The following is a 26,620-nucleotide window of genomic DNA, read 5'->3' on the forward strand; positions in this document are numbered from 1 at the left end:
CAATGGTGAATGTATGTGATAAAGATGCATGCGGAAAGTGTGTCTATGTCTTCTCTGTCAACAGGACCGTAAGGAATCTCTGTGTAAACACTGTAGTAGTCCATTTTCCTAACACACAGGTTGTTTTAAATTGCCTGAGTTTATAAACAGACAATAACACAGAACTAAAGCATTTCTTAAACAAAATCACAGATGAAAAAACCCAGACATAATAAGCAGTAAAAATCAAAATAAATGTTTAAATAATAAATGGAAACAATCCTTTCTTGCTACTCCCAGATCAACCACAAAGCTTTTATTCAGTTGCCTACACCCTTGCCCATTCATAAAGTGCCAGCAAGCTGAACAGGTACTGAAGGTGTGACCTAAAACTCCTTTTACCTGTTCTTGTTGGGAATGATGCCCCTTTCCACTTCCTGATGGTTCTTGCCAATACGGATAGCGAGCCAGGAGCCTAATTTGCCGTTGTAGAGGGTGTCTACTACACGGAACACCTCGCCCTTGTTAAAGCTCAGCCCATACGGTGACTCTTTTTCGTATTCAAAATGTGTCCGGATGTAGAAGGAATCACCCACGTCCGATTCCACTATCCTCCGATACACTAAAGAAAAAGCAAAGGAATAACAGAGATGATTACAGCAACCTTTAGCAACCTTTGCAATGTGCTGGTTCTGATGCCTAATGTGTTTACACTAGTAACACAATACTTCATACTGCATTCACTGACCATCCTTTTTCTTTTGAGCCAAAATAGTAACTTCTTCTCCTTTTGGGAGATCCAGCAGAAACAGCACAGCCTCCTCCCGGATGATGTTCGCAAAGTCCACATTGTTCACCTACAGATGCAGAAAAGAAGACTTAGATATTAACTTAAAGGTCGAAATTTGCAAAAAAGCTAATTATAAAGTCCTACTCAGTTTTTAAATCCTCATTGTTGAATGCATAACTGTTGAAAACTGCTCAATTAAAGCATACTCTCCTGCTGTTTTTTCAACTTCTAACAACTTTCTTTACTTTTCTTTGTCTTTGACAAAAATAAAATAGAACTAAACTCTATCCATAAGCCATCGCCCACTTGATTTCTCACAGAATTAGAGGGACAAAGAAAAACTTGCTCCTCAACAGGAGCAGGGCGGTGTATTCCCCCTACAACTGAGCAGCCTCCTCCTCACCTCCTGCTGCTGTCCCAAACACAATAACTGCTGTTTATTGACTCTGCTTGAGGGGCAACAGGGGAACCAGAAACACATGGACTGAATCACTGAACCTCAGAAAGACACCTTTATCCTTCCTAGAAACAGGAGGGCTTGACGTCTTTATCTCCACTAGCACACCATGACCGAAAGGAAACCATCTAAAGATGGAAAACAATGTCCTGGAAGTCTCTAAGATGTGTTTGTACAGTGGAGAGAACACAACACACACACACACAGGCACCAAAAAGAGATCTATACTGTGGGTGTGGAAGAAACACCACATACTATATTGATTGAGAGAAGGAGATAAGCTAATGGACAGCTTTGTTTATCAGATAAATGCAATCTAGGAATGTTGATGTCATGGGTGAAAAACTGTACGGTTAAGTATTCTTTTACACAATACACTACTACACAGCTTAACAGTTGCAGCATCAAAGATAGCAGGAGTAATCCTTAGCTGTTGTATAAACATGTCAGAATGGATCCAACACTGACATCAAGAGGGTTTCCATCATCCCATCAACAATGTTACTCTAGTGTTCAGTGAGACAGAAAGTCAACTGTTCCAAGGTCAGAGTGCAAGAACGACCTCTATTGTGTCTTCACATTGGAAACAAGGGGAGTTTTGACACGAGGCAGAGCCCTGAATGACTCATAGACTGACAGATACATTGTACTGTATTCCCAAGATCTCTTTACACAGAAATAAAACTATTGTGGCCATGGGATCACATAGTTTCACCACTGATTATCTAAGTTAGTGTGGGCAGCTACTGCTTGTCTATTTGTTATGTTCTTCCCACTTACATACATGTGATACGGGACAAATAGCCACAGTTAATGATTGGCAGTAATACGAAAACTTGAATCAATAACTGAAAATCATCTTACAAGCTACATAATACTAGGACAAGACACTGCAATTACACAACATTGAAATGATCTACTTAAGCCAGAGTCTATATATCTGCATGTGACTTTGAGGTGTAACACAAAGCTTACATGTGTACAAAATCAACATGTTATTGGGAGAAATCTGGTTAAAGATACACACCCCTGATTACTGTAAAACCTGTGTTTGCATGTAGCAGATCCCAATGCAAAATTTTTTTGCCGGCTGAGACTGACACATTTGATAAATTATATTGCAGCAGAGTTGTTCTTTTGGAAGCATTTTGACTAACAATGAAAGAACGGCCTCCCTTCTAGGAGAGGAGAGTTTTTACATCATTTTATAAATAGAAAACCAACTTAGATCAACTTATTTCAGTTTCAGTTTTATGCCAGACTTTGGGTTTAATCGTTCTGAATCCAACACAAAGCAACGAGTAATGATACTTTCCTTCATTGAAATATTTGTTCATGTTAACATGTTAACGTCTAAAAAAACAGTGACACATACGATACATGGCCAAAAAATCAGGTTTCTCCGGCAAACATATAGCTATGAATTCTGTTGATCACCAGCGTTTCAAAACTACATTTCACACAGTTACAGGTACAAGTTGTTTTAAAAAATGAGGTTACTGCTGAAAGCAAACAATAGACATGTTGCTTTAGCGATGGAGCATATCATACCCTGAGAATCTGGTCTCCCTCCTCCAGCCCCTCCTTTGCTGCAGGACTATCCTCCAAAACTCCTGCCACAAAAATTCCGACATCATTCCCTCCTGCTAACCGCAGACCGACACTCTCTCCCTTCTTGAACTTGACCAGCTTCATGCTCGGCCTGCAGGAAAACAAAGGTAGACAGGTAGAATTAAGCAAAAAGGTCAGCAAATTGTGTGGATTTAAAAACAATCATTCAAAGAGATACAAAACGCAGCTAGATATTCAAGCAAGCCAAGTGTGGTGTAACGGAGACAAAACAAAAGCTGACCAGAATCTGTGCTCTAATCTGAACAAAATTTCAGTACATGGCAGAAAGGCCAATTTTAATAATAAACTAATATATTAAAGTGAATAACACTTGATTTATATGCCACAATACAGATCTGTACTCAAGACTGTAAGGTACTTTGGATGAGAACATATAGGACATTTACCTGAGGATGCTGTCATCATGAGCAGCACTGGGTACAGGGGCATCAGAGGGGCTGACGGGCAGGTCCACGTCAGGCTGACCAGGCTGTGCATAAACTGGCTTTGGTTCTGCAAAAAACACAAACATAGTAAGAAGAATAATAAACTTAATCCCAAGGAAACTTGTACACACTCTATGTAGAACAGTATAAGTTTCATTATTTTGTAGAGTAAAGCTAGTTAGCCAAGTGCTGGTTTATAGTGAAACCAAGAGTAAAAGTGAAAGCAACCTTAATCCATGTCAGATTTGGTCATGGGTATTTGTTTCACAATATTATACATACTTGTTTTTATACTTGTTGACATGTATAGTTAGTATTTCTAGGTGGAGACTAAGAAGGATGTGTGAAAATGTCATTTGCAGTAACAGTGGAGTTTAATGTAAAGGTACAACTGACCCCTTTCACACAGTCTATATGAAACAAAAAAAAGTTTGTCTTTACAATAATTTGGATTCAGACACAGCTCTTCCGAGGAAAAGTTGATTCAACTACATCAGTATGCAGTAATTGAAACCTTACTTTACTAATGACAATAAGGTGTTGAAATATGACACATGCTGAAAGCTGAAAAAAACTTAAGAGAGTGTGGTCTCCCTAGCATTGAGAGCTGATGGGCAGAGGTTTCTGTACCAGGCAGTGGTGGTAACTGTTTGTCATCTCTGGAGCTGGCCTGGTCGCTGGCCTGTGACAAAACACCATCATCAGAACTTTTCACTGGTGTAGAAATGGCCCCTGGTTTGGATATGCGCTCCTCATCTCGACTTCGATGACTGAAATAAACAAAAACAATACATGGCAATTCAGTTGACTGTCAATGCTACAAACGATGACAGTTTACATTAATGCATTCCTTAAATGACTGCAACATCTTTGCTGATTTCTGTGTGTGGAAGGATGACTTTGTGTGTTTTGTAAGTGTTGTGTATTGGAATCACCAGAAAGATACAGACACTAAAATGAACCCAAGAGGAAATAGCATGGACAGATGGACAGAAAAATGGATGAGAAGACAATAAGCAATTAAAAGAAGGATGTAAAGTTCTGTAATTTGCCCAGCAAATTTGTATTTCAGTGTTTTTTTCTTTTCCTTTTTTTCAGTTTTGTGGTCTATGCAGTATGTCAACGGCAACCCAAACCAATCAGAAAGTGATATTAAATTAATTTGGACCAGACAGAGTTTAAAAATGTTTGATCAAAAGATGGATGTAAACTCACATTTTATTGATGATTCAGTAACCTTTCCAATAAAAGCACACAGGCAAAGAAAGAAAAGTCAGAGCAAGTCTCCCAACATAAACTCTTGAGTAAGGATACTTTTCAGTCCAAGTTCCTGTTTAACCTGGATAAAATAAACAAGGGAAAACTCTGTGTGTGTGTGTTGAGGGAGGTCTCTTAGGCTAAGTCTAACAGAGTAGAAAAGGCTCTGCTGCTTAAAACAATGGTTGAATTCCAGTCTGGTCACATGACTGTCGGCTGGCACAGCACTTGAGCTGTATTCAGAAGCTTTTGTAGAAGAATGTGATGTGAAGGTGCAGACTGTGCCACCAGCTCAGACTAGGAAACTTCTCCCATGCCCAATCTCTCATTTTGCTCATGCAGTATGAATATATCCATTTATACTCAGGGTTTAACCTGTTAGCTGTGCAGCTGCAGAACGTATTTTCCACAGAATGCCCTTTTGTAGGTCCCTAAATTTTACACATGAATCTGATATGTGCAGATTTAGCATCGAAGAAACCTGTATGGAAGTTTGTTGTGGAGGGAGAAGGGTTAATGAGTGCTGCAGCCTGAGGATAAATAACAGAACTCTAATGGGAGAGAGAGACAGAGTGTGTGTAATGGATGAATGAGAAATAGAGTGTGAGAGACGGGGGGAAAAGAGAGAGACAGAAGGAGAGAGAGGAGTGAGAGAGAGTGTTGTGGCCTAAATCTGCAGTTCCTTGCTGGAGAATGGTGCTAAAAAAAGGCTTCACACTGACAAACACCATTTGACAGAAGCCTTTGTTCAATCCCCTCGCTTACACATTCTTACAGTATGGGTACAGGCAAGAGAGAGCAAGTGAGTAAGAGACAGAAAAAGTGAAGGAGAGATTTGGCTGTAAGCATATTCAAAATATGCTACTGAATCTCTACACTGCTTAACAGTCCCGGACTCTGTAATTTCATATCCACAAGCTTTAGAATATTTACAGAACAAAATTGACTAGATATACCAACACCACTTGGCAAAACAAACAAAATGTCCATCTTATAAACTAACCATCTAACAATTTAACATATCATTAACAAAAACTAAATCATATTTTAAAAACAAAAATGAATTACTCACACAAATGTATCTGTAAGTTGAACCATGATGCAAATTAAGATTTCAATTCCTTGAGAGACAACACAGAGAGCCTTTTACATGTGCACACAGTATACTCATGCTCATGATGATCTGTTGTATTCAAAAACATTGAATGGGGTTGTGCCCTAGGCAAAAGAATGCCTCTAAGCCAGACAGCCAATCAGGTTAAGTGAAACCATCTGGCTTGGGGCAAAGCACTGTGGGAACTATGTCAAATTCCTTTTTCCCATCTTAAACTGGGAGATAATGAAAACATCCCTTACATCATCATCTAGTGACAGTCCCACTGTTATTTCCTCAGTTACCTCTTAAACCACAACCACATGAGAAGCAGGTGCAACTCCTCTTATGACAATTTGTGTGTTTACCAGAATAACCAGTCATACAAAATGTGCAATGGTATACAAAAATAAAATGATTCAACATTTAGTTTTCTTATATACATATATTTGGTACACAGAAATAAAAGAGAGATCAGGGAAAGGGCAGCAAAAATATTACAGTCAAAAATGCTCAAAATAAACACATGCTGGCCTTTTATCAGATGAATGAATTCACTTACATTGGAAGTAATCTGTGTAACAGTGAACCTGGCCTCATGCTGCATTGAAACAAGTATGGTTACTCCACAGTCTGACACAATGTACTGAAATGGGAGGTTAATCTTGTCATATGACATGACTGACAAGCAACTAGTAAGCCAGAAATCTAAACTAATTAGCAGCAGCATACAGAGCTAACACACACAGCTACAACAGCTGTTTTAGGTGTGTAGTATTTGCAAAAGAAGCAATGTAAGAAACATCTCAACAAGACCACTTTTTAAGCTGTATATGAGTTTTGTATACATTTTCCAGTGAGACATTTTGAGTTTATAAACAGCAAGTTTTGGTACCCATATCTCACAGAATCAGACCTTCATCTTATCAAAAGCCTCTATTTGATTATCAATGAGTTTGAAATGACAAGTTTCTAAAATAGCACCTCTGGAGTATGACAGCCCACGTCGTCTGCACCAGAGGGCCCATATAAACATGATAAAATGAAGGTCTGGTTATACAAGACTGACAGTTCAATCCAAAACAAGCGCTTAAAGGCAGCATGGATACTTCACAGTATCAAACAGAACCATTCACTGTGATCAAAAACCAGTAACATACCCTCCGTCTTTTCTCACTTCAGCCAATGACAGATAATTCATGTCTGCAAGAGCTCTTCATCTTGTCCCATTCAACTACACTCAGTACTATCTTGTTCTGGCCTGGTAGGCTTACAATGCTCAAGCATCACACTGACGTTTCACTTGCTCGTGTTTCTTCTAGCTCTCATTTGCCATCTATGTATTTGTCAACTACAAGAAGCTTTGCACACTCTAAACTAACAGAAAGATAACTTACTGGAAGCTCCAACTGGGAGTAAGAAAGAGGACAAAGAGAGGACAAAGAGACAGTATGAACGTTAGAATGAATTGAAAGATAATGTGTACAGAGTATATCCAAATGATAGCTAGATTGCATTAATCAAATATGCAGATCTTATTTCAAGCACTAATATTTAAGCCAATTACATTAATAGTTAGAGTAATGGAAACACATAGTACATAGTAATTAAACTTAGCTTTGCAAGTGAGTGATTTTATAAACTCAGACAACCTTATACCATTTGAAGGTTATTCTCTCTGTAGAGAAAATAGTTAAAAGATCTAGTATACTTTCAAAACAAGACCTTAGCCTACCAGGAGGAGATTAATCAATCTCTCCCAGAGCAAGGCTTTATTGGAACTCCAGTGATGGCTCCAGAGGGAGTGTGATGGTTTATGCATGCAATGTCTTTATCTATTGACTTATGCATTATTGGTGCAAGGTACTAACTCAGCACCCACTAACCCGTGGGTGTGAAAATGATGTATGGAGTGGGGTGGTGGTGGGAGTATGGATGTATGACTGTGTGACAGCTGTGTCCCATCACCAGATTTGTAGTCACAAGTGTATGCATGTGTCCTTTGCTTACCTGCCATTGCTGATCTGCCTAGGTGAGTGACGGAGATGGTCCGATGGTTCGGACCTGTCAGGGGAACGTGATCGACTACCTCGCCCGTGGGATCGATTGGAATGATCTGATGTCAGTGAATGTATTTCTGAAATGTCTGCAAAATTCAAATTAAACATTTACTCGAGTTTAATCAATAAATCAAGATTGAGTTAAAAAAACAAGAAAGAATTCATGATTGGAATTATTTCTCCTTACTGTTTAAAAACATTATACATTTGTCTTTCGTCAGTCACAGCTTGTGCAATCAAATGCTAGCTACAGCCAACAAGGAAATGCTACATGTCTGTTGTCTCACCATCTCTATCGGAGTTATTGGCTGATGGGATGCTGTCATCAAGGTCAGGAATGTTGAGCAGCGTGGCTCGCTCATCTCTTTGCACCACCATCTTCAACTTGCCCTTTGATCTCTCAATCAGCTTCTTGGCATCTATCAGTGATAGATTCTCTGTAACCGTCCCATTGATCTGCCAGAGGAAGAGGAGTGTGTCAGCACAAGCACTGAATGGTGTTTTTCAAAACTATGGGACCAACACAAAGCAAAGATTGTGATCGTAACTGTAAACGGCCTAATACTCCCTCACATCAACAATAATGGGTCTTAAATAGGGAGAAGTAGAAGTTTAAAATCACATAATAAGACTTACAATGTTTTTACATTGTTAAGGACAAAGAGAGTCCAAAGTATGTATTGAATTGAATATATTATAAAGCAAAATTATTTTACACACATTTCAACTAGAACATGCCTCTGCCTCTCTTCAGAATAACTGATACACTAAATTGGATGTTGAATGCATCTCTTTACTGTGAAGGAGGATTTTTCCCTCCTCAGAGATTGAGTGGATAACAATTCAAAGGAATAATGGGATGTGTGGTATTCCTGCTGGTGAGTCTGCATACTAATGAACTGTGACCTCACTCTGTGAGCCGCTTTCAGCAGCTCACAGATTACAACAGCAGACTAGTGCAGGTTTTCAGTAAAAAGAATACCTGATACTCCTTTCTCTTTCACCTCACCTCACTCCTTCTGTTAATAAAATGATATAAATCTATTTCTTTACACATTCATCTTTTACATATATTCATATTATCTATTTATCAGTTCATTTCCCCATTACTGTGTTTTACCCACTTTAAAACCACTGTCTTACTCACAGACTCATTCATGCAAACAGTGCTCTTGTTTCACTCACCTTAAGTACAACATCTCCCTCCTGTATGTTTCCATCTCTGGCAGCAAGGCTCTCAGGGGAGATGTCCTTCACAAAGATGTGGCTGGCTAACCGCAGTCCATATTCTGCTTTCAGAATATAACAAAGCAATATTAACAGGGCACATCAACTTAACCATCACTTTGTTTTCAGCAGAATGTGTTGTCTTATATGTACATACAGTATTTTATTATAATATGTTTTTTTAATTTTATGTAAATTGTATGTATACACAATATACACAGTCAGCCTTTACTGGACATTGTTTTGCCCACCTTCACTTTTGCGGGACTTGACAAGGGTGACCTTGGAAGGCCTGGGTGGAGCAGAGGAGGCTTGTGATCGGCGATCAGAGCGTGGTGACACACTCCGCTCCCGCGAGGCACTATGGTCCCGCCTGCCGCTGCTGCTACGCTCGCGATCTTGACGCCTGCCAGTGCCAGTGCCAGTACCTCCACTTGCTCCTTCATAGGCACTTTGGACACCACGACCACTGTGGGGTTCATAGCCATCATCTTCATCACTGTCCTCTTCCTCATGCTCCGACATCGTCTCTCTGTCCCCTGGCCGAGAGACAGGGATCTGCACTTTCCTTTTCCGACGTATAGTCTTGGAATAGACAGGAAGTTTTGAGGGTTAAGGCAATTATGATCTCCCTCACGTCTGAGGTAAATATGACACGATTATTAATGTCATTCTGTCAAACCACAATTCAAAGAAAATGGACCTTAATCCTGAAATCTAACATCAGTGATTCACTGTTATTCACACAATTTCACACAAATTTAGGTTTGGTAAATATCTTAAGTGTCAAACTCACTATCTTTGCATTTTTGCCACTCTTTCGGAGCTGCTGCACAGCGTACGCATGTTCTACGTTGTCCATAGAGACTGCATTGACCATCACCACTCGATCATTTTCTCTGAAACATTAGAAACAATATATCAATTAATATCAATAGTTATAGAGGGGCGCCCGGTTAGCTCAGTGGGTAGAGCTGGCGGCCCATGTATCGTCCCCTCTCTCTACTCCCCTTTCCTGTCTATCTTCAGCTGTATCTATCAAATAAAGGCAATAAAAGGCCAAAATCTATAACATTTATACCAAGATGGTAGACATTTATATAGAATAAAATGGAACAGGGAAATATATAATTAAGAGCTTACTTTAACCAATTCTGAGGTCAAACTAACAATACTCCTACAACTCTCTTACGTGTATATATTAACATAAAGCAAAAAATACTGAATTATTATAAAACACAAAATATTGATGGAAATAGTCAAGACTTACTGCAGCAGTCCTTCCGCAGGACCTCCTTTTAGCACATCAGATATCACAATGGACGTCTCCCCACTCTGGAAATGAGGGTTGTCTCTTCCACCTGAGATGGCAATACCAAACCCAAAACCTGGAGCCTGCACACACATGAATACACACATTACTGACTGGCATACATTAGACATGTCTGATGCTGATGCTGTCCGAGCTGTGCTGCAAACAAAAAGGCTAATGGGCTCTCTGTAGGCTAATTATCAGTGAAACTGTTATTCAAGTAGTGTGTTCTGTGCAGTGAAAGAGGGCTTTAAAAGACTGGGGCATTTATTGAGGACAGAATAAAGCTATGCACGTGTAAGTTGTTCTGCTTATTTTCTAAAGAGGTTTCCATGGAGGTTTTGATGACTGCTGTGTTTTATGCAGCTAGCACCAAGGTAACAAGCCATGTGATGTAAATGGCTAATCATACAACCACAACAACACAGAAGAGCTGCAGGGCTGAGAACCGCAGGCCACACTGGGCCGCTCCTTCAGCCTCAATAAAGCCACTACTAATTAGATTACAGCAAGCAGGCCAGTCTAGACAGGTGCTCTACACAATCCCACGGCACAATAGCATCAACTAACCAGAGTTTACTGTCTCAAAGCAGAGTACATTCAGAAATTTAGCATACAAGTAACGAGTGTATTAATTAATCAGCTATCTCTGGGGGCATATGGCTTTAAATAGTTTGATAGTTAACGTGATGCTGATTGTGCCAGAGGAGGTAATCAGTCATATGTACTGAACTTAGCTACTGAGGTGAGGAGGTTAATACAATCTATCATAATTATATGTGACTTTACACAGGACAAAAAACACATCGAGTAAAACTACCATCCCCCCCTTTCCCTGGCGTTGCGTTAAGGAGAAGAGTATGCTGCCAACAGGAAGGAAGTGAAATGAAGTAGTAAGGAAGTGGATGCTGATTTCTGTCTTCCTTAGCCTTGTTTCCTGCCATCTGGGTTCCTTGACTATTGTTTCAGTACCACACATCCTGCTGCTACAGCTGGCCCTCTCAGTACAGAGAGAGAAAAGAGGTGTGTGGGCAGAGGACAGAGAGAATAGGGAGGAAAAAGTGAAGACATAGTGCAGGATTAGGATACCAGAGACAGGCAGAGAGGGAAAAAGACAAAAAAGAAGAAAGGGGAGAGTGGATTAAAGAGTTGTAAACACTTACCCTGTGAAGGGTCACTGTGTGCTGTTCCCATATGACCGTTTCCTCCATCGCTGCACTCTGCAACACAAGACACAAAAGGGAAAGGATCAGTATCTTGAGAGCAACTGATTGAAGTACACGTGTATCCAAATGCTATGTATTACAATAATCCTGCAACAAATTCTGTATTTATGAGGCTTATAAGGTTCCATTCTTGTGGACTATGAGACAGCTCCATATGACTCTAACTCTATGGTCATTTTAAGCAGATGTTAGTGGTGGTGTTTTATTGGTATGCAACATAGTAAATGGTCTAATGATTTGAGTTTTGCATTCATGAGGGGTACAGCATCAAAAATGAATTAAGTTACCTCAACATCTCTCTGAAAGTGTAAAGAAAAAGTGAACATTGTAAGTGCATGTCAAAATACATCAGGTGGCTTTGCATATAACAGTATGCAAAATGGCATACTTCACGGCTCGCTAAGGATGCCTTTCACATACTTTAAAACAGGTTTGAACATGATGGAACCAATTACAATGGAAGACAATAATTATTATTTATAATATTGTTTTCTTATATGTGTATGGTTTTTTTTATTTTATAGTTTGTATTGTTTTTTTTATAGTAGGCACATTCAACCAGCGTAAAGACTTAAAATAACACATACAAAATGTTATTGACTCATAAAATTCAGCAAACAAAACATAGTTTATATGTAGCTTTAGATTAAGAGTGACAATCTAAAAACTACATGTCCACTTAGTGTTTCCATATCCTGTTCAGTTTCAGTAAACAGAGTTGTTGTTTGGCTACCAGCAAGGTAGACTCCATTGCTTATTTGCACAGCTAAGTCCTGGAGTCGTAAAAGTCTACATGTGAAAAGATTATGAATGACAGGAGCATGAGTAAACAGCCGGCAGACTGACTGATGTTCAAAAGACTGACTGAACAATCCTATTTTATTCCTGGCTAGGCGATCTGAGAGAGCTAAAGCAAAGAAGGTATTTTAGCTGCTGCTATGACCTGCCACACTGGATTAAACAGATACTAGGCAGGCATCTTTTACTTTCACTTATTCTCTAATTCAGTTACATCACACAGGTTTCTCTTTATGTCAGAGTCATCCTTTAGTATTAGCTTTCTTGTTATTTTTTTTAATGTGTCTGCAAGTCTGTCAGTGTTTTACATTGACTCTGGTTACTCCACGAGGCACAGAAAATGTGATAATGTTACTACTATTAGGTCAAACACACTCATACATTTGTGTCTCAAAGGACTGTTTTTCATAAACTCCTGAGTGCTATGTCCCGAGCTTTAAATTACAGCTTTACGCTGCTTCCCTCCAGCTGATGAAGCAACACTGCTGTCCTGTCTGTCTGCCTGCAGGGAGTGATGGTACAGCTGTCTGTGGCAGAGTGCTGAGCACAGTCCAATGTGGCATGGGAAGGAAAAGACATAAACACCACCACACGTGGAAGGGTGCTCATTTACTACAACTTCTATAATCAGCTTTTTAAAATAACACACCGTGTCATTTGTCCACCCTATCATCGTGATAATCTCACTCCCTCACCCCTTAATCATCACCTAATCCCCAAACCATCTCACCCATCATCTTTGACATCATCATGATCATTACTGTCATCACCTTCCCTTAACTTAACTAAACAGTTCACACTGCCATGCTGCCAGAGGACAGAGGACACAGACCAAGAGCCAGCTGATGAGAGTGTCTGGTGTTTGTTGACATGCCCTGACACATAATACTGTAGATTTGTTGTGAAAAAGACAAAACTGAACACAAAGAAGAGCACACCGATCTCCTAGATACTTAAATGAATCTAAACAGAAAGAAGTTAACATAAGACATTCTAAGATAGAGAAAACACAACAACTCTTATTTTCAGTTAATACACTAATGAAAACATACCTATAAATATTATATTCCATTTCTGTCAATAGATCTTTCTAAATTTAACACACTGGACCTTTAATACTTAAATACTGCTGCTTCAGAGCAAGGTGTGTGAGACTCAGTCATCTGTGGCTGTGTTTTGACACAGGCCTCTCATTCATTTGAACACACTGCATCCGTCAATGCAGTGAGGGTGCAAATTACGGGGTCTCCAGCAAAGCAACACAGGGTTCTCTGGTGAAAAAGTTGCACCAGGCTCAAATTCTGCTACATCAACACAGCATCATCCGGCAAGGAGCTGTATTGGCCAATCATACATAAGAGTACAAGCACATATTCGCACATGAATTACTTAACGTTAACTGTTACGTGACTTAGGGTTGGGTCAGTTTCTGGTTTTGCTGGTCCGATCTACTTAAATCGTATTGATTTTGTGCAAACCAACAGAACCAGCATTTGTCATTATGAGCCATTCTGGGAAATTAAAAACAGACAATGCTACAATACTCTCAGCTCTGTCTGCAGTACACATAGCATTAGCAGAATACGCATTACAGTTGAGCAGACGAAGCGGGGAGACAAGTCCTGTTTTCCCTGTTAAAGTTACTGCATTATGCTGTTAATACAAACACGTCCAGTATCTGTTTAAAATTCAAGGTTCTCTGGTGTTTCAAGGCTGGTTAAGTTGGAAAACTTGGCACTCACATTCATGGCTCTTATTATGTTACACTCAGGAGCAGCTGAGTCACATGCAACACCTAGAGATAAAAGTTTGTATGACCAGCCCAAACCTAATGTGAATAGCATCCTTCTCCTATTTACCATGTCATTGTCTTTGTTAAAATTAAAATACATAGAGTTGTAAAATCCTGTCAGAGAGAATTACAAACTGTTGTTTTGGCACATGATAATAATAAATGCATCAATCTGTTACTCCAACTGGACTTCCTGTAAGAATGAGACTTTCACTGGTGCCTAAACAACATAACCTGACCAACGCAACCCCCTACACTGTTTTAACACAGGTCACCTTGGTCTAAATCTCACACTTAAGTGTAGGCCTCTGGCCCTGTAGGAACCAACCTACGCTACACTTACTGTAGGTCTCCTAATCTAGGTATTGTGCTTCAGTCACTCTGTTCAGTTCAGTTCAGTTGGCCTGAACCTCTAGAACACACAGTTAACCCTTTGACCCTAATTTCCATGGCAGCTCTGTGTGGATGTTATTTATGTCCATAATTGGTGTAGAGGGCTTGGGTGTTCCCCCTCTCTATCTCTCCTTCCCCTCCTCTCCCCTTTCCCTGTCTGCCCCTACGTCTCCCAAAGTAATGCCACTATTGTGTGAAGGGACCTGACCCATTTAACCACGACTCCCCCCGACATTCCCAAACACATCCATTCCTCTAAAGTGTTTTGTGATATATTCATCCATCCGTTCATCCATTCATTCATCCAACAGTCCAGGCAGACAGAGGGGGGGCTACGGCATGAGAAACAACAGCATGCTGGGGTCATGTGACCAGGCGGTCAGGCAGGCAGGTGGACTTATCCTTGAACTGTGAGTTCAAATAGGCAGGGAGAGGAGGAGGAGGAGGAGGAGGAGAGCAAGGCTGTGAGCAGTTTATACATCTTACATATACAGTACCAATAGATGGCAACCATAAAACTGTAGGGGATGACATGTTAAGTGTTTCTTTTTATTCTCTGCTCCCGTGTCTCTTTGCATCTCTCACACATGCACAAATGAATGTCATTTTTTTTCCACTGAACTTATTCAAAAGCAAGCTAAGACAATGACAGACTAGTAAACATTTTGTGTAAAACATATTTTGCTCCACCAAATCTAAACCCTGTAAAAACACATTAGTCCAACACATCCACACCTGCACCCCCACACACTGACCCTTGCAAGGGAGAGTGTATAAGCCATAAGGGCGTAGGCATGCTTGCATGAGTAAGAGGCCAAAGGTTAGGTGTATGAGTCAGAGAAAGGGGACTTATAGATTAACAGCCTGTCCTCAATTAAGTTTCTATTTAACATTTGAGTGGGCGTTATATTCGAGGAAGAGTGATTTTCTGTCAAATATACTGCACGTTGCAGCATGGCAGTTGCACTTATCAGCATGTTAAAAGGGGTGAAAATATTTCATTTAATTGCTCACTCTGTTGCTTGATTTGGTTTTAATAAATTGAATGTATGTGTAGTTATGTTCAGCTTGTGAGCAGTGAAAGCTCTGCCACTGATATAAACTACAACCAAGGAGACGGTTTGTGAGATTGTTTGGTTAGGGCCGAGGTCAGATATTAATTCATTCAATTGTTTTATCTAAAAAAGCAGGTTCTCTTCTGATGAACACATCTGCTAAACTGGTGACAGCCAAGGTGGCTAAGGAGAGAGAACCTGTCTGTCTGTAGGGCTGCTTAGAATATTTACTCCACTGGGACTACAGCTCTGTCTCTTAGATGAGATTATTACAGTAATTAATCACTGCAATGTGAAGTGATGATTAAAAGGCTGGCTGATTGAGTGTGAGCTATAAGCAGGGTATAAAGCAGACAGCAACAGAGCACAAGTCAGGTGTTAGTTTTACTAAGATATGAGAAGCAAACAAACAATTTACTTCCAGCGAGTGAATTTCAACAGATAATTAAAATGTGATGTGGATGAGGGAGGCCAATGTAAAGAGTAATTTTCTATGCGGAAAAGATCTTACCAGCTGTACCTGTGTCAAATGGTAATCTGGTTAGTTATCGCATGTATTTTGTTACAGGAACATTTTAGTCATCGTGCAAAAGCAAAGATCACAGAACAAGTGAGGCCAAAACAAACATGAACGCAAGTATGTTTCATTTTCTGGAGTAAAGAAATAATAAAAATACTGATGGGAACAAAGGATGAGGTTTATCTCTGAAGTCACAGAGTTGTGTGAAACAATGGTGTGCTTGATGTTGCACAAACTGACGGCAGCCTAGTGTATTTATACTTCCATATTAGTCAGGCTTGAGCCTAGTGTATTTATACTTCCATATTAGTCAGGCTTGAGCTCTAGCCAGCAAGGCCCAGGGCTGGGAAACAAAGAGCAGCCACCAATAACACACATATGTACTTGTCCGCGCACACACACACCCCAGCCATGATCTAACACTGAAGGGCCTCTTTGTTCAAGCTACAGCCAGCCTGGCTTGGCCCTGCCTGGCCCACCATAACACAAAGTCCAGTACAGATGATAACAGCTCGCTCAGGCTCTTCAAAGGAAGAGACTAATCCAGTTCTTTGGGGCATACTGATGAACTGACTGGAAAAATGAGCGATGAAATGGACAATAATAACCTGCTGCAGAAAGCTACGATAAATAGGGTCAGGTCAAGCATGCAAGTCTTTAACACAAACCTCTCAGTCCTCAAACACGTTTACATTTACATAGGGTCTGCACCAACTGAGTACACATTCTGCAACCGAACAAAAAGTCTGCCGATGAGCATCACTTAACTGAACTAGAAGCTTTCAGGCAGAAGCATCACACACCCATAACTACCTGTTTTTTTCTTGTCACAGAATTAACTTTATCGACTGAAAAAGGAAATTGACAAAGCCACAGGTGACAATGAGGTCATCATATACAGTCATGAGCTGAAAGGAGGTTTGGAAGAAGCACAATGCAAGCTCTTTATCAGTGCTTCACCAATGAAACTGTTGTCCAGAAGTCTATTACTCACCACTTCCCTTCATCTGACTTCCCTTCATTTGAACCACAGGAATGCTTCATGCGGTGGGCGTATCAAAAACAGAGTCTAAGATGCAGTTTTTCACAAAAACCACACAGGATGAAAATGTGTGAGAAGTAAAGAAGAAAAAAAGCTGAAGGAATAGGTGAGTGCTGCCATTTCTGCTACTGAAAACAATGAATTAAGCACCTCAGATTGTTCTGAGGTATAGAAAGCAATGAGCAATGAGACTGGCAGCGGTGAGTGTCTGGAGGTGATGACAAGCTTTCGTTAAAATCCTAAAAAAGCTTTAGGTCAGTATGCCTGCTCGTCTCTGATAGCCTGAGGCAGGATGTAAGCAAGAGCAGCCGCAGCACACACAGGAAAACACTCCACTTCCTGTTTGCAGGAAATAGCTTCAGCTTCCAGTGAAATCCCTGTGCACACTATCGAAAATTCCTAGTATGGCTCACCTCATCTTACGACCTACAACCTAAAGAAAGTCTTACTCCAGAGGGCAAGTGGTTGATTTAGCTAATTGTTTGTTTTTATTCAAATACACCAAGGTCTCACTGTTGTTCCTAGTTTGTTTCTTCAGGCACGACTGTAAACACACACATTCACAACCTCAACCACAAATACTCATCTGTAAATGGTAGAAATTTAGCCATTTAATTGTACAAAGAAATATAGTTAACATGTTGTTTTGGTGTACTCTAGAACAGTCAAAACACTGCAATAAAACCTGGGTAGATGCATGTATTAGAGGAGGGATGAGAAGAGAAAAAGTTGACACTAACAACCATTATGCTTTACCACCAGCTGTCTCCATCACAGGGGCAATTGTATCCATGGTAACTTTATCTCCCCTCTCACAGGACCCAAAGGAAAGAGTGGGGCAGCAGAACACTCAAACACATAATTAGAGACACACGCACATGTTCTTTCTGGAGGGCATGCACTCAATAGCACACACATGCAAATGCAGCAATGCCACTAATGTAAGCCTTTACATCCTGTCTTCCAGATTAGTGTGTGTGCGACGAAGGGAACATGAATTAACAAACCCAACAAAATATCTGCTGTCACCTTCAGTAATAAACAGATGAATTCAGCAGTAGCCATTTTTAGGGCAGGTTGTCACCATGATGGAGGAGGAGAGAGGGCTCCAAGTGTGTGCACACACATGGGTGTGCAGATGAGGGCAAGTAGCCAATAGGCAGATGACGATGATGATGATGCAGAGCCTCAGTCAGCAATGATGTACCGTTGTGCTGACATGCTCAAATATGCTTGAGTTAATTAGTCTCAAACAACAGCTCTACTCTGTCATACGGCTCCCTGAAAACCCCTCTATCAGAAGTCTCTTCAAAATAACATGAAGAACACACACACACACACACACACACACACACACACACACACACACACACACACTCTGACGAAAACTATCTGACAGAGAGTCACTGCTAGAATAGTGAGGGTAGGAATAAAATACAAAACCTATAATCCAGGCTTTTGGATTAAAACGTTAATCTGAGCCATGCTTCTCACTGAAGTCTACGGCTGCTGTCTCATGAAAGCAGACCGAGGGAAATGGATAGAAGGATGGGTGGATGGCAAGATGCAGAACTGAGAACACCGTCATCATGTTTCATACAGCATGAACCTTTCACACGCCTCTGCCTTACTACTGTGGTTGCCTGCCAACTAGCTGATGATAATTCTGTCATAATCAAACCTTTAACCACACGTGATCCTGTCACTTTGTAGTGAGAATATTCTTCCAGATCTGCCACTGACGACAGGTATTTATTATTAGGTATGCACATTAAGTTTTTCTTTTTCAAATATTAATTCATTAATTAGTTAATTAAGGAAAAAAAATTCTAAAGAGAAAAGATCAGTGCACCCCTGGTTCTTGGTAGTTGTTCCTAAGGAGATTAATTAGCTAAACTACTTTATGTGCAGTATTATGCTCAGTGTTCATAAAACTCAATTCAAAATGTAATTTTTTTTTATGCTGACATGAGGAACTATTGAAGGTTTTGAACAGAGTTGATCCAGGAGCCTGCGGCCCCCAATATATGCCAACTGACTATAAGTGTGCAAACAACACTTTACTTGATTATACTGTTAATTGTATTAATGTTTAATCTGTGTCCATTTCATTAAAAGAAATGTATTTCTACTTGAATAAAGCAAGAGCTTCATTGGAGCCTCTGGGTCAGGTGAAGGCTCTGATTATTTTCACTAAACTCAGTGCAGCTCCACAGAGCTGATGTGCAGCGGGCTGTTCACTGCTATCCACTGACCCAGACACACAGCTAGGCTCGGCTAGCATCTCATGTGCAGCTTATCCAGCAGCAAAGTCATCAGAGCTCAACCACACAAATTGTTCTCTGCCTAGAGAGACAGGCAGTGTTGAGGTTACAGAGAAGAGCGGTAACGTCTGGTGGGATTCTGACTTTTCAACTTTTCCACAATCCTTCCCGACGGTTTAGTTCAAGCTGTGGCTTTCTCACAAACTTCAAAGTTTCAAATAACCTCTCAGTTAGGTTCTCACTCTTGGGGTTGGAGGGGCCTCTCTCACAAGAGTGATACGTGTATTTAAGGGCTGGAAGATGTTTTGGTAAAAGGGACAGTTTTCTTTTTTCTCCTTTAGGCTGTGCAGGTGGTGGTGATCTGTCGTCTTTTGATCATACTATTTTCCTCCTTCCAATAATAATTCAGTTAAATACAACAACCTAAAAAAAAAAAGGGGGGTCACTTTGTTTATCAGAAAGTCATGGAGGAAATTGCTTCATGAGTAGAGCCTGACAAATGTATCTAACAGTCACTGTTATCAGAATTTATTGGTGTATCACATTTTTACTTATCTATTGGTATCAGTACGTACGTGGGCCGATATTAGGGAGTGAATAAAGGGAGGAATGTACGGAAAGGACACATAAGTGATACACTTTTGTTTTACTGTTGCTTCTGGTGCACTGTATCTAGATGTGCATACAAAACATACACGAGCACTTATACACACACACACACACACACACACACACACACACACACACACACACACACACACACACACACACACACACACACACAAACACACACAAACACACACACACACACACACAAACACTTGTGCTTTGTTTTTGTGTCTGGAGAAACAAACTGTAGGCCAAGGCATTGAGAATGATAACCAGATCCAGCACTGGAGCCTTTGGATTCAGCCAATCACTGTACCCACAACTATCAGTATTCCCACACTACCCCTCCCATCACACACATACACACACACACTCTACAGGAATGTGCAGATAAGGAGACAAGGCCCAACTCTCTCACACTGCCTGTTTCTCATTCTGGTTTCCTTCACCTTTTCCTCGCCTCACTCTCTGGATTTTTCCCTCGCTCTTTCATTTTGTCCCCTTTACCCTTCCTCTGTCTCACTGAATGAGCACAAAATGAAAGCGAGGGTAGAAAACATTGCATCAACAGTAATATGATTATATAGTGAGTGACAGGGCCAATTTGTTATCAGAGAACCAAAATACCCAATTGCCTGAATCAGTGACAAAAGTATAACTGACTGTGAAGGCAAGGTAACTAGCTGAGTGGTGTAGCAGTGATCACCACAGATCATTGCAGTGTAAATTACTGCGATAACAGAAGCCATGTGTTGTCATATGTTGTGATGCATTTTGTCACAAGAGAGGAGTACTTTAGACGTTGCAGTCCGGGCTAAACAACAAACAAAATGTATCGCATTACCAACACTATGAATCCCTTACTGACCTATATTTGCTCACAATCAAATCCTGTATAATTACACTGATTAGCTACACCATTGACATCTCACCAGAAGTTTAACTGAGCAATTAACCCATGGTTTTGTACAGAAGTCCAGAATCTACATTGATTAAACAACATATTAGAAGCGAGGCAACAAAATTATTAAGTGTTAAGTTATTAGGGCTGTGTATTAAATTTGGCAATATGATACAGGGATCATAGTTCAAGATTCAATATATCGTAATAGATTCTGATACTAGCAACGCAACATATTGTTGTTAAATCAATTTTAAGTTAAGTATAGTACATCTACACCCTGTATAGAATTCTGATGTTGTAGCACCAAATAATTGATGTGTGCCTTTCCTTTGCATTTAATTAACAATATAATCACAGTTAAAGCCAGTATCAGCATGGGACAGCCTATTGAAATCCCAACTTTGCATTGGAACATATTACACCAAGTAGGCATAACAAGTTGTTAAGCAGCGCAGGGTTCAAAGGATTATAGGAGTGTCCATGTTGTGTTATGAATATTATGAAACCAATGCATTGGTATTCTTGGGGTTTGTAAATGATGCTTCCCACTGAGGCTGGATTTGGTGAAACTCACTGTACCTCATGTGCAAGAAGGGCACAAACACACACACGTAAAACAAAGGGGTGATTCAACAAGGGGTCTTTCAGTCTGCTTGTGTTTGCCTGCCTCCACAGCACACACAGGATGACCGAAAATAGCCACTACCAGGAAGGACAAATGTACAGAGTCTCATCTGCCACAATGCAGCAGCAAAGACTATACATGATTATGGTGAGGATAAGGACAGCGCTTGAAAGCTCAAAAATAAACTTTGTGCAGGCTGTTGGAATATTTGACAGAGAAGTATAAACATAACGACTTTCAAATTTCAAGTTGCACAACATCTTTCAAACTACGCAACTCTGAACCACAACTCATAGTCTGCAGAGTCACATGGTGCCATAAAACAGAGAGGCCAAGCCCACTCAATGGCATTCCCAAGCCTTCTGAGGACTTTCCTACAATAGGCATGTTGTGGGGCAGAATCTATAGTGAATTAATGAGTTACTGTTGGAGCGGCCATTTTCCCAGCACTTAAATGGCAACATAATTACCAATCCCCCAAGAGATGAGAGATGGGGAGGGGGTGCATGCATTCTTTTACGAGATGCACAAGCACAGAGAGATAATACATGAATGACTTCTAATTACATCTCTAAAAGAAATCCTTAGCACCCTTACAAGAGAGGAAGCTTACACCCTCCAATGCACCTAATGAACTAATTACAATGTGCAAAGAACGAATGTTACAAATCAGTAATGAAACCTTATCATACTGTTATTCCGTAGTGTACATACAGTAAGTGAGTGAACAGATCTGTATTAAGAACACACAACCTGCATCAAAGCTTTTCTTTGATTTCTTTTCATAGTATTTGTGAAGTGTCTTATACTATTGTAGTTTATTATCTGTAAAGATGTGTGTGTGTCTTGAACAGAAATGTGAAGCATCTAAAAACTGGCACAGAATAGATGCAAAACAATGTGGCTCTCCTTGCATTACTCACTAGCCCTGGTGTACTGAAACCGAAACTGCTAGCTGTTGTTTGTCATTTCGTCATGGCACCCTGAGCCACCCAGTTATTATTGGTTTTAACAATTTTAGATTTAAAATTATTATATTGTAGCAATTCGAAGTTAAATAACTAATTCTCACTCAGAATGAAAGTCAACAAGTGCTTTGCAGATTTATAGAAATTTAACTTAACAGTGAAAACAATTAAATGTACTAATATGTTAAATGTGTTTCTTTCATTTTCTACTAAATTAAAATTAGTTTATATTTACAAGAACAAATAAACTAATACTAAATGAAAAAAAAGGTTGCAGGCATTTTAATGGGATGTGTGAGTCTGCGGCTGATGTGGGTAAAGAAAGCTAAGCCTGCAGGTCTGACTCCACGTACAGACGATTTCTTGTCCTGTTTTCATGTATACAAGGAATGAGAGAGCCTGATCACACATATACAATATTGGGAGCATGTAATACTACATGAATGAGAACTAGTGTTAAGTCACTAGTCTCTCAAGTGACTGAGATTTTAGATGCTGGTTGTCTCTGGGCTGAGATGTATCAGCAGTTTTTTAAAATTCTTTTTACTGTTTAAGTTTTCAGCAATTACTATTTTTCTGACCACTGAACCACCTGAGCTGAGCTTTTTATGCAACTTTTTATGAACTCATTAGATTGCAAGCAACTATAAAACTCTACCAGCTTAGGCAAATCAATGTGAAAGCAGATTCCAGCAGGTTTAAGATCATCTTAAGATGAGGATAGGTCTCGGCACACATTAAAAAAAAACAGTTCCTTCCCTACACAACCCGACATAATAAGTTACTTTTTTACAACTGTCTTTTCTTTATACTAATTATAAGAAACAGAGACAAAAATGTAGAGAAAGATATACAGAGAGAATACCATTAACAGAGAGGGATAAGGATGACCAGAGCTGTGTATAGGAAACACAATTGAATGATGTGCTGTTTTATGTGTCTATTTACATTAAGCAGGAAAAACAGTTCAGACAAGATGACAGTGTATGCATTAAGAGAAATACACGTCTGAGATCTGGAAAATTTAAACATATACTGCTAGTGATGATTATGCCTTATATCATTAGAGTCAGCCGACAGTATCTCCCACACGCTGATGACTCTGTTTCCCAGACAGAAAGACAGTGCTTTACTTCCAACACAGCGAAAGATAAGCAAATGAACACACAGCAGTGTGTGTGTGTTTGTGTGTGTGTGTGAAGGCATGTAGGGCAACAAGCCTTGGGATGAATCTGTTCCAGCCTCTTTCTCTCTTCCCTAACCAGCTGAGCCACGGCTGCCACATGCACTCTCTCTCTCCCCTCTTCTCCCTCTCTCTCACTGTGTCTCTCTTGCTCTCTCTCTGTCTCACACACACAAAACACCCTGTGTCAAATCCCCTTTGCCTGCAGTGGGAATGATAAATCCCTGCAGAGACCTGCCCTGCCCTGCCCTGCCAGAAAGGATGCAGGGCTAGCTTGGAGTGTCCTAGCTTTCCTAGGCTGGCTGTTCGATATGAAACAAGGAACTAATCAAGACTCAGGGTTATATGACATTTCCATCCATCCATCTCAATCAAGAACAACAGCAGGTGAGTGAAAGGTGGTGGATCATTTTATTCCAGCAGATCACATGTTTCTTCACAACAGTAAAACTTATAATGAATCTAAGTCTGGTCTTGCTGAAGGAGCTCCATGATATAATATTTAGACTTTGTCAGGTCAATATCAGAGCTCAGCCACTCACACAGCTGAAAAATGTGTTATGGACCAGTGTTAAGTCCCTTCTCATGTGGTTGTGCCTGCAACACCCTGCTGATCTAGCCTCACACAGCCACACTACATCTGACAAGCTCAGTTTTCACTGATAGATTTAAGTCTGGAAACATCCACTTGAAAGCTGATTCGATCAAGTCATATTCAAATATGACCAACAAATAAACATTTGAATGAAAGCATGACTTTATGCCTCATCAAATTTCCAAACCTTGCAAACAACTACAACAATACTGTGTAGGGAGGGTCCATGTTCAAGCAGATAACTGTCAATCACCTATTTGTATAGCCTACTTTGAATAACATCCCTCTTAAGCACTGCCAAACCATAATGAGCAAAATAAAATTAGAGGAAATGTTTTGGAAGGCTACTGCTAGTCTTTTCCACAAAAGTCTTTGACCCACACTGGGCAAGGCAATTCACTCCACCCCATTTTGCTGTTGCATTTGAGTCAAACAGAAATAATGTGCTTCAAAATATGCTTTGTAACATAAAAACACTCAAGAGCCATAATGCTGTGATTATAGAGGAGAGAGCGAGAGCGAGAGAGAGAGAGAGAGAGAGAGAGAGAGAGAGAGAGAGAGAGAGGGAGAGAGTCTTTTTAAGATCTGCCATGTGACTCAGATTATAGCCGGTGCATCTCTCCCCCTCCCACTCCTTCTTTTCTCCATTTCACCCCTCCAATAACCCCTCCTTACATCACCTCCTCCCTCAGAAGGCATTTTCTGTTTTCCTTCGTTTTCTCTCTCTGCTATCCACCTGCCTCCTGCTGTGTGTATCTGCCCTGGATTTCCCTCCAGGGATGAAAGGATAAGCAGGTCAGATGTCCTTGATAACTGCCGCACTCCAGAGTCCCCTGGCATTGAAACAACACAAACAGCTGCTTTCTCTCAATGTTTTTATCTGGACTCTGACAGGAGGTGATACTTAAGTAACAAGGAGCTCACTCAGATTATCATAGTCCACTGTCTTCTCTTTTTTAAAATTGGTCACTGAAAATAGGGAACAAGTACCTTGAATGTGGGCATCTGTATATAATGATACTTAAAGTAAGCTTACTCTTTATGTGTTATGTCTCCCATGTTCCATGGACCTATGCCTAAACATTTGTTTAGGACTAAATAAATTACATGAACACATACTAGTGTTCAGATCCAGATAGGTCACAGCCACAGGAAAACTAGCCAAAAAACTGAAGCCCAGCTGAACCAATGGGCCCCCGGCTGCTGTCTTCAATATGGGCAACTGGCAGCCCTCTCATCTTATATACAGAGACAGCCTACACCTGCTCTCCTTAAGGGCTGGGGGGGACTGTGAGGACTGTGAATCAAGGGTCTACAGTCAAAGACTTGTCTGTTAGTGTGAGCTGGAATGTAACAAAGTTTGCGTGCTGCATTTGTGTCTCAAATTCTTTTTTATACTGAGGTTGCAACTGGACACTGTTGGTGTACTTTGTGGTTCCTGACCAAGCTTCCCTGTGACATGGTTGACTCCAGTTTCTATACTGTTTGGTCCTTCTTTTCCAATTTAATATCAATAACACTACTTATACGGCCCACTGAACACCTGACCACCTTGCAAGAAGAATTTCTCTCTAGCCCAATGTGTACTTCCTGTATCTGCATGGCAGCATGCTCAGTGCTGACTGCCCACATGCAGCCCAAAATGTATGTCCATGCAGACTGTGTTGACAAACCTGTGTATGCAGAAACCCAATGTAGAATACATGTACATTAGATGTCCATTTTGGACTATATCCGGCTACATACTGTAACGATATTGTTTGGGGAGTTTTTCCTGGACGGACTACAGTTGAGCGGGTGGTGGTGGGTTGATTTATAAGTGACATTTAATGTGTCATAATGAAAGCCTGTAAAGTCTTTTGGGAGTGTATCAACAGATGATTGGATAAATGTTTTATAGACAACTCCTTGTCACAGACACTAGACATTAGCTGTTCAATGTTTATCACTTGCCACATCAGCCCTGAGTATCCAAAAAGGATGGTGAGTGTAAGACACAGAACAAAAACACCACTAGGACTCTTTTCCTCTCCCTAGCACTTGGTCCTCTAATTACATTTCCCTCCTTCATTGATGTAAATGGAGATGTGTAATCATCAAAGCAAAATAGAGGCTGTTCTTGGCCCGCTGTGCAACTCTAATTAATACAACCTCCATCCAAATTCGTTATTTCAGTCTGTCTAAAGGCTGGAGGACTGCTGATGCTCTAAATTACGTTGAATCTTTTTGTGTTGCATTCACAGAAGTAAGCGGGTCTGGCTGAAGGCCAAAGACAAAGAATGAGGCCAGCATTACTAGAGTGAAGAAGGATTGAGTGGATTAATATGGTTTTTGTACTTCTTTGATATCAATTCAATGCTTGATTCATTTTTAAATAAATGTATGAAGAGATCAATCAAACTTAAAACATTTTA

The 26,620-nt window shown here is 40.3% G+C and overlaps 1 protein-coding gene across 16 annotated transcripts in view; it reads right to left on the reverse strand.

Moving 5' to 3' along the window:
* The window catches only part of tjp1a (tight junction protein 1a), a 93,085-nt gene that overhangs the window by 17,555 nt on the left and 48,910 nt on the right, over positions 1-26,620 (reverse strand). For 7 of the 16 annotated variants that reach the window (XM_051378853.1, XM_051378858.1, XM_051378857.1 and 4 more), the window contains 13 exons: positions 11,396-11,452; positions 10,191-10,315; positions 9,717-9,819; positions 9,172-9,505; positions 8,879-8,985; positions 7,981-8,149; positions 7,644-7,779; positions 7,031-7,042; positions 3,914-4,053; positions 3,245-3,350; positions 2,778-2,928; positions 728-836; positions 382-601 (listed from right to left, as the gene is read on the reverse strand). In XM_051378853.1, the coding sequence (XP_051234813.1) occupies positions 382-601; positions 728-836; positions 2,778-2,928; positions 3,245-3,350; positions 3,914-4,053; positions 7,031-7,042; positions 7,644-7,779; positions 7,981-8,149; positions 8,879-8,985; positions 9,172-9,505; positions 9,717-9,819; positions 10,191-10,315; positions 11,396-11,452 (1,769 nt within the window). Of the gene's footprint in view, positions 1-381; positions 602-727; positions 837-2,777; positions 2,929-3,244; positions 3,351-3,913; positions 4,054-7,030; positions 7,043-7,643; positions 7,780-7,980; positions 8,150-8,878; positions 8,986-9,171; positions 9,506-9,716; positions 9,820-10,190; positions 10,328-11,395; positions 11,453-26,620 lie in introns of those variants that run through there. The other 9 variants (XM_051378863.1, XM_051378856.1, XM_051378852.1 and 6 more) reach the window with 4 other exon arrangements.

Source organism: Dicentrarchus labrax, unplaced genomic scaffold (assembly GCF_905237075.1).
Source record: "Dicentrarchus labrax unplaced genomic scaffold, dlabrax2021, whole genome shotgun sequence".
NCBI lineage: Eukaryota > Metazoa > Chordata > Actinopteri > Moronidae > Dicentrarchus > Dicentrarchus labrax.